General features: G+C 29.9%; 1 protein-coding gene across 1 annotated transcript in view; it reads left to right on the forward strand.

Moving 5' to 3' along the window:
- The first annotated feature begins 7,916 nt into the window (after positions 1 to 7,916).
- Positions 7,917 to 9,806, forward strand: part of LOC106687146 (prostaglandin reductase 1) — a 14,954-nt gene continuing 13,064 nt past the window's right edge. Inside the window, exon 1 of the mRNA XM_014430864.3 lies at positions 7,917 to 8,077. Within this exon, the coding sequence (XP_014286350.1) occupies positions 7,975 to 8,077 (103 nt within the window). The 5' untranslated portion in view covers positions 7,917 to 7,974. The remainder of the gene's footprint in view (positions 8,078 to 9,806) is intronic.

Below are 9,806 nucleotides of genomic sequence, written 5' to 3' on the forward strand. Positions count from 1 at the left end.
GACCGCACCCCCCGACAAACTTCTCCAAGAATATAATTTACTAATACTATAACAAATATAGCTCAGAATTAAGCAAACCTAAGCTGTCAGAAATTTTGAGCCGCTAATATGGTTATGAATCCAATTTTTTTTTATGATACACTTCCTGGTCATTTCTGACATACGGGACAGGGGGAGAGGGGTTATCTACAGGGTACCACCCTATTCTAACACCATAGTAGGAGTTCAGGTTCGAACCGGCAGCGTTGCAAAGACCTACGCCTCGATTCCCTGAGCTACAGACGGCCAGGTTATAAAACCACTGGCGAAATCAGTAATTTTAACGCACTTGGAACATGAAACTACGTAAATACATAATGATGGAAGGTAGTTTAACATCCGGACAGTGACCGTGAATACAAGGGCGTACCTAGGATCAAAACTAGAGAGGGACAAGCCATAGTTAATCAGAGGGGTGGGGGGAGCCAAAGTCAACCAGGGCCCTGTTTCATAATGAAAGCTAATAGTATTAGTTAAAAATACAAGTATAGAAACAACGTGGTAATTACACTAATACTTTTTTTTCATAATTACTAACTATTAGTGATATTACAGGAGTAAAGGTCAGTGTAATTGTATTAAGTTAAATCGACAAGACTAATAGTATTAGTTTGTACTTTATAATGAAACAGGGCCCAGGTTGTAACATTTCACCACGGAAAAGGAAATAAAACCAAAATTATAGATAATTGTCGTAGTGCTTAATAATTATTACTATTAATTTTTTTTTTTCATTGGCGCAACAGACCGTTGAGGTCCAAGGTCTCGCTCGATGTACTTAAGAAATACATCGCGCGTTTACTGACGTGGTTTTGATAGTGTGAATCCGTCACTCCTACGCCTATTTTTGTGAGTGCCACCCATTGGTTAACGAGCCTCACAAATGCCCGGGGGTAGATTGTCAGTGAGTATTGCATAATTTTAAGCTTGAAAAAATCCCAGGTAGGGCAGGGATCGAACTTGCAATCTATGGGTTAGCAGACAGGCGCGATACCACGCTGCTATCGTCACCCCATTATTACTATTAATATTTCCTTGAAAAATATTTTTTATTAAATTAATAATTTTTTTTACTCTATGAGGGGGGGGGGGCAGCTGCCCCCAGTGAAGTGAACTTACCGAACCCCAACTATTACCAATCTTCTCCTCATATATGTAAATTAATTTACTTCAAAAAACTTGAAATAATATGTTTGATAGCTTTAATTACAGAAGAATGCTTTATCACGGAAGTTATTTGCATTTTTCACGTATCTAATTCTTCCAATTTTTGTTTATTACGTGTATCAATAGTTTAAAATAATTTATACTGTAGCATTTTAAGCAAAATTAAATTATCTAATTCAACTTACCAAGAATTCTGGTCGATTTGCCTTTGATGAAACCGACAAATGACGGAGTTGGCATTGAAAAACCCGCATGTATGGTCCAGGTAATAAAGATTTTCAAGATGCTTGAAAATAAGTTGCGTTTTTGCTTGAAAGCCTAAGCTTGGTTCTAATTTTAATAAATATTATTTTATAATTTGTGAGAATGTTCTTACACCAACCTTTTTAACTATTTTTTTTTACAGTAAATTTTATTGTAAAAGGAAGACTGTAAAAATAACTCAAAAAAATTATTAAACTATTTAATAATGAGCCAACGTTTCACCCCACTTTAAAGGGCTTCATCAGGGCTAAAAAAGATACAAAGAACTACAATAATGTAATAAAGTAAAGGAACAGATAACAACAAAAAAGTAAACTAAGGTATGACTAAAAATGATTTAAATTAGGGGTATTCATGACCTTTAGTTTAACATGTTAAATGGAAAAACTCATGTTAAATGGAGATATAATTTCTTCATTTACCATATTAAACCGATATAACATATAACATGGTTGAGAGTCTGTTAACTAGGTCTGTTAAATGGAGTATGACGTCACGCAATACACCAGCTGAACTCATCATTTTTGTTGTGTTAAGTTACTTGCTCGTAGTTTGTGTTTATATATATGTATAAAGCAATGGATGACAATAATAATAATGTAATGACAGTTGATAATTAGCTCATCTCGATTCTCTCCCTCACCAGTTAAAAGTTCAACAAGGCATTCAGTGGGCAAACTTTCTCTCAAGTTCGACTTTTCACTCACTTTAAGCATGCTGTAATAAATTACGTTAATCGAAACTTATAAGTAAGCAATAACAAGAAGTTTTGGAAAGAAAGGTTATAAAACGAGTTGCTCAGAAAATCCGCTAGGAGCTCTTATGCATTTAATATAACTTTAAATAGGGCTGCTCACAATCCTATATTTATAAAATTTAACATTGGTAAAACATTTTACATTTAATACATCATGAATACCCATTATATGTGAATATTTATATAAAAAATAGCAAAGTAAATTAAAATAAGATGTACAATGAGAAATATAAATAAATAATCTTCATCGACAAACTTTCTTTATTTATTCTTTTCACAGTTTACTTTGTTAATTTTTATATAAATTTTCACTTATTTTAACTCATTTGTGGCCACACCTTAGTTAATTTTTATTTTTGTTATCTATTCTCTTTCTATCCTATTTTCTTTAAATTACTTTGTTCACTTTTATATAAATTTTCACATATTTTAAGTAAGTTTTAGCCATACTTAGTTAATTTTTATTTTTGTTATCTATTCTCTTTCTATCCTTTTAGCCCTGATGAAACCCTGCAAAGTGGGGCGGAATGTTGGCTGATAATAAGTAGTTTAATTACTATTTAAGTTATTTTAACCGTACCCAAACCATCCTCCTCTTATGTACCACACACAGTCACACGACGATATTCCAAAATATAATTGGTTTTTGAAGGTTTCTTTTTTATTAATATTCAACAAATACTTCAAGAAGTAAAATTAAGATTAATGTGTTAACACGCTTTAAAAATTGCCAAAAATCTGAAGGCCGAGACGCCACGTTACATTTTTAATATTGGAATATTATTAATCGAAAGTAATTTGTGGTTTATATCGGTCTTTTTTTAATTCATGAATGATTTATATTTTATAAATATTTAGATGAAGTGTTCATAAATTGTGTAATATGAACCTTACATTGGCAAGAGGCAGTTGTATTATATAGTTATAGTTATAGCATAGTAGTATGGAATCAAGTAATTATTATTGCAATACATGTAAAAATCGTCAATATAAATCAATGTTTACTATTATTTATTCCTGATATCATTTTAATTATTCAATTAATTATGGTCAATAAAAAAAAAAAATCTTAAGCAAACTGAAATATATTTTCAGTTCCAAATTAATATTATTCCCTGAGATTTTGTTTTGTTGTGGTCTCGTTCGGTTCTAGTGAGACACCTGTCCATCCTAGACCAATCAAAATTCCTGAATGATCTGTTCCAAGCGACTCAGTTCTTTTTCAAAAAGAATATAACTCAGTTGATGTTAGAATTCAACTTAAAGTAAATAACACTATAATAATATTTTTTAATTACATCAAAAGTAATTATTCTTTATTTTAATACTTACCTAAGCTTCTAATTAAGAAGTAACGTAAATAATAAATAATACATTATCTTTTATTTTCGGCATTAAATCTTTTCCTTTTACTGAGAGCGTGTGAAAACTGATTTTAATATATAATGGAATATTTTAAAGAGACAATGTTCATCTGTCATTGATATTTTTCTCACTCACATGGAATCCATAAATTTTTTCTTGTATTTCGGTACTTCTTTTGAAGATTTAATATTCCTAATTTTATTTAATATTCTTAGTCCTCAAAAACTTATTAATATTATATTTACCTGAATGTTGATGAATCGAAGGAAATATACGTAATCGTTCCTGCACATAATTTATAAGAGGAAAAACCAGTAGTATAGAGAAGGTCGTATTTTTCTCTCGTTTTTTGTTTGTAAAAAAAAAACAAGAAAAAATTTTGGAAGGGAAATGATATCCGAAAACCTCAAAAGTCATTTGACTAACACTATTTCGGTTTTAATTCAAATATTCAACATTCTAAAACAACGTGGAGTGCCTCTGGTGGTGCTAAAAATACTTAAAACATAAAAAAAATAACAGTACTGGTGGTTGAATGTTGCGATCACTAAGAGCCGAAAAAAAGTCGGCCAAAACTTTGCTAACACAAACTTAATTCACATATTAATTTTAAAATCTCTAAATTAGTGGAGAATGATTGTGGATTTGCCCAAAACAGGGAAAAAAATTCAGGACGAAATTATGACTGAAATTCACCATTTTAATGCCATTTTTCTGCCTATAAAACAATACTAGCTGTTATGGAATACTTCAGCTATTTAGATACTATCGGGGTAGCCAGAGAAGCCAAATCTCCTTCCGAAGTCTACTTCGTTTTATAAAAAATACGATATATAATCAAATGGTTTTTCATTTTCTTTAACACTTTTTACAATTTATTATAATAATCTTTGAGTAATTTTATAATTGTATTCAATGATCTTTTTACAGGAAACTACTACCCTTTAATGTTTGCTGATCGAGCTGGAGATGTTTGATGGAATTTTTATGATCATGACCCAAAAAAAAATTTGGTTTAAAATTGTTATTAATATGGTGTAACAATTTAAACAATTATAATCAATTTTTGTTAAAAATAAAACATCAATAATAATGGAAGAAGGTAGTTGACCGCATGGAGTAGATTTTAGGAAGATAGTCCGGGTGGCGGTCAATAAAGGTGTCAAAATAGTAAAAGAAAACTATTGTTAAACAACGTTTCGCCCACTTAGCAGGGCTTTGGCTTATATAAATGACTTAGGGCTGTCATCTTATATAAAATGTCAACTTTGTTTCAATCTGACAGCCATGATAGTACAAGAGCCCAAGAGGAGAAAAAAGGGACTTATTTCACCCAATTTTTGATTACTTTAATGAGAACTATGTATAGTAAATAGTCAAAATTGATGAGTCTGCCAAGTATACGTAGGGGGAATAAAAAATGGCGGTTGTTTCAAAACGTTAAAAATAATTAATTTTTCATTCGGAGCTCTATATCTTTAAACTACCAACAACAATTGAAAATCTGAAACACCATAATTTAAAGAAGAGCAAATTTGCTAAAATATGAGCCCTAATAGAGCTATTTACGTCCAATAGTTCTCGAGATATCGCTTTATAAAAAGCAACATTTCATAAAAATGTTGTATGGGACGTACTGAAAGATCAGTAGTTAGTGAATTTATTATGAAAATTTTATATCTCAAAAACCATTTGACGTACAGATGTCTATTAGCACTCAAATTCAAGCTAGTTTAATGGAATATAAAGTAGTATATGACCTTTATCTTCGTAGGAGTAGTAGTTTTAATGATATCTACTAATTAAATTGATTTATAGTTGTTCGGACAAATTTGTATGTGCCAAATTTATATTCATATGCGAATATCATGAAAACTACTACCCCTACGAGAATACGTGTCATAAACTACTTATAGTAAGTTAAATTTATTTTATTTTGAGTGCTGGCAGACATATGTATGTCTTATGGTTCTAGAGATATACTTTTTAAAATGTCAAATATTTTAATCGAACAACTAGAAATTAACATTTTATGAATACATTTTGTCAAATATCATAAAAACTACTACTTATATATACAAAGATAAACGTTATACATTATTTTATAGTAAATTTAACTAGCTTTAATTTGAGCGCTGGCAGACATCTGTACGTCTTAAGGTTTCTGAAATGAAGTTTTTCGTAAATCAAACTTATGTTGCTTTTTAAAAAGTTATATCTCGAGAAGTATTGGACGTAAATAGCTCTATTAGGGATATTATTTAAGAAAATTTATTCTTTTTTAAATAATATCCTGTTAGGTTTTCCAGTGTTGGTAGTTTTTATAAGTAGTTTCATAAACTACATTAAACTACCTTTAATTTGAGTGCTAATAGACAACTGCTCATCGAATATCTTTTAAGAAATAGATTTCTCAAAATAAATTCACTTACTACTGATCTTTCAGTACATTTGTTTATGAAATATTGCATTTAAAAAGATACATCTCAAATACTATTAAATGTAAATAACTCTATTAGGACTCATATTTTAGGAAATTTACTCTTTAATGATGTTCTCTTAGGTTTTCTAGTGTTGTTAGTAGTTTTTAAGATAATGAGTTCCGAATGAAAAATTAATGTTTTGAAATAGCCGCCATTTTTTATTCCCTCTACCTATACTTGGCAGACTCATCAATTTTGACTAGTAATTATTTATAGTTTTCATTAAAGTAATAAAAAATTAGGGTGAAATAACTCCCTTATTTATTATTCCTAACTTATTTTCTTGTTTTATATATATTTTTATTTCCTATGTATTAATAATGTTATTGATTATGTACAGCCCCCTTGAATGCGGCAGATTGTACTAATATTTCAAAAATAATTATAATAAATAAAGATGAATAAGTAAAGATTATACCCATAATTAAATGGTAGAAAAACAATGAATAATATTTATTGTTATTTTAAAATAATTATTTAAAAATAGCCTAGTAATATGAATAATAATATCATAGTGGCATCAGTTTTATTTCAAAAACTCGTAGTGGAACATGTGCTGATAAGACAATCTCTATTTGAAGTGGTTTAGTGGCCAGATCTCTTTGCTAGGCTTCTTCTATAATTCTAAAATTACGAGTATATCAATTTAGGTTTATCTTATTTTTCATTTATTAATTGAAATTTTTCTTTTGTTTCTACTGCTGAAAATAGTTTTTATTTTTTAGTCAAAAACGTAAAAACAAAACAATCATTTTAGGTTTTTTATAATTTCTATAATTTATAATTATATGTAATTTGCATTACTCGTTTTTTATTTTTGTAAAAATTATTAAAAGGTCTTATCTAATATTATCAATAATTACCAATATCGTTGATCTACAAACTAAAACTTTTTGAAATTTTATTTAATAATTTATACAGATCTTAAGGATTTTTTTTTTTTAAATTCTCACTTGGCTTTAAATGTTGAAAATGATGAGAGATAGTTGACCGTGGATAAATTATATGAGAAGATGGTTAAGGAGTGCGGTCAAAATGTAACACAAATAAGTTGAAATAACTTATTTAATAGTCCCAACGTTTTGGCCTGAATTTCTAGCCTTCATCATGGCTAAAAAGAAAGAACAAGATAACAACCAATGAATACAAAAAATAAAATATAAAAAGAATGACATAAAGTAAATAATTGTACAGAATGAAATTAAAGTGATGAAAGAAGTTTTTTATTTCATTCTGTACAATTATGCTTGTCATCTTGTCCTTTGTTCTTAGCCCTGATGAAGGTTATAAATTCTGGCCGAAACGTTGCCACTATTAAATAAGTTATTTCAACGTATTTGTGTTATATTTTGATCGAACCCCTCACCCCGCCGAACCATCTTCTCCTCATATGAAAGTTGAAAACTTTATTGCTCGGGTATAATTTGGTCAAACTAAAGCGTTTTGGTATCCTTGGAAACAAGAATTTTTCCATTAAGAGAGAACAGTTTTTCCTATTTCTGATGATAACAATGAAGTGAGTATATTGGTTGATCTACGACATATCACAATCTCACAAGAACAAAAATAATAGAAGGCAATCCATTTTTAAAAATTAGGGTTCAAAACATATTATTAGTAGGGTAGTTACCAGTATAGTTTTGGTATTTATATGCTCCAGAAATTTATGTATAGATGGATTACTTTTTCCAGGTAATTTAGTTTCCTTGATTCTAGAAATCTCAAACATCGGAGAATTCCCTTCTTTCACTTTCAAAGACCGAGCGCATCTTGATTTCTTCTAAATCTAGAAACATAAAGGAGGGGGGGCGACCTTGATGATGCCTGACGCCGGCAAGCAGCTATCGAACCAGTCTGCGTCCTGCCTTCTTTTGGAACGGATTTATTTCTACTGCAGGCATGAAGTGCAAGAAGTTCATTTTTAAGCAGCACTTCGACGGTGTACCGAAGAAGTCCGACTTCGAATTGGTCGAAGAGGAACTTCCGCCATTGCAAGATGGAGGTAAGCTGTTTCGTGAGCGTTTGTTTAAACTAAACCGCAGCATTATCGAGTGTAATTACTTTGAGAAATCGTGTTGTTTATTATTTTTGTTTTTATATTTATTTGTAATTCTGAACGCGTCTTTTGATTTATGCTTTGTCATCAACAGGTGTAGCAAACAGCTGTTGCTCCATTCTTTTTCAATAGGATTCCTTATTTGAAATAGTAAACAATTAAAGAAAGTTTCTTAATAACCGTTTTCTGTCGTGATAGGACTGTCACAGAAATGAGCGAGTGTGCAGTGTCCTTTACACTTTGACAGTTTTAGACGCTTGAACGTTGTACAAAACAAGCTCCAGCGGCGGGAACTTCAAAATTACAAAACTTCAACTTACACTATCATTCTTACTACTTTATTTATCATATCACATTTTTTAGATATATACATGTTTTATTATTATTAATTACATCCCATTAAATACATCACACACACTAGCTACGCTCGCTTAAAAGGATTAAAACAACCCCTCCCCCCCAAGGGATCCTTTTCAGTCCAGGTCAGACCTATATTAACCTGTATCATTCTGTATAAGTGTTTTGAAGGAGCTTGTTTTTGTACAGAATTACTAACAAAATATAATTTAGAAATTTATTTTAAATACTACTGCAATTTGAACTAAATTAATAAATAGTAAAGATTGATTTATAAAGTATTTTAATTAGATATTAATTAATTTAATTACCTTGACATACCATGTCCCTATATATGTATATTTGTACCAAAATAATCCGCTAAAGTAACTGACAAGATATGAAACAATGGAGTTATACCCAATTGATTGAAATTTAAAATACAACCTCACAATCTTAAACTATAGTTAATTATTGATTGACTATTTTTGGGAAAAGTCTTTAATTTACTAATAAAACACAGATTGCACAAGTGTTCATCTGTTGGCAGTTCTAAAACAATAATAACTGACAGAGATGGCAAAAATTGGCTATAGTTGAAAGTAATAAGTAAAATTGCCATGGATACGATATTTATTTATCAATGGTTCATTCATGAATACGGGTCGTATCCATGGAGATTATAGCTATTAGTTTCAACTACAGCTAATTTTGCCCATCTCTGCTGACTGAGCACAAACTTGTGAATGCAGCACAAGCGCTCTTTGATTTATGTCCAAAAACCGAAACCCAAAAGATCGGCTACAAATTCAAACCAACTTGTACCAGCCGATCCAAATAACCTAACCTCACACATTAACATGAAATAACATTTCAGAAGATAATTCTTAATAAAAAAAATATTTATTTGTGGTTTTAAAGTTTTACTTAATAAAGATTTAGTTTATATAATTTCTTATATTAAATGGCAATCCCAGATCTCAAATATTGTGTACTATAAATATCAAATATGACCAAACTTTTATCTTTCAAACTCTATGAATTATTTAAATGCTTTACGTTTAAGTATGTAAATATTTAAAAATTATTATAAAATCCATTTTAATTAAATAGCTCAAGTAGTGATGGTATTATAGATAAATATTTAAATATATAGGGAGATGGTCAGGGTTGCGGTCAATAGTGAAACAAAAATAGTTTACAACTATTTATTTTCCAACGTTTCGCCCCACTTTGCAGGGCTCCATCAGGGCTAAAAAGATACAAAATGAAACTATGTTAAGATAAAATGATAGAAATAAAAATAAAAAGATACAATGAAAAGAATAAAAAACAAGTA

This window comes from Halyomorpha halys, unplaced genomic scaffold, assembly GCF_000696795.3.
Source record: "Halyomorpha halys isolate HHAL.00 unplaced genomic scaffold, Hhal_1.1 Scaffold918.1, whole genome shotgun sequence".
Lineage (NCBI taxonomy): Eukaryota > Metazoa > Arthropoda > Insecta > Hemiptera > Pentatomidae > Halyomorpha > Halyomorpha halys.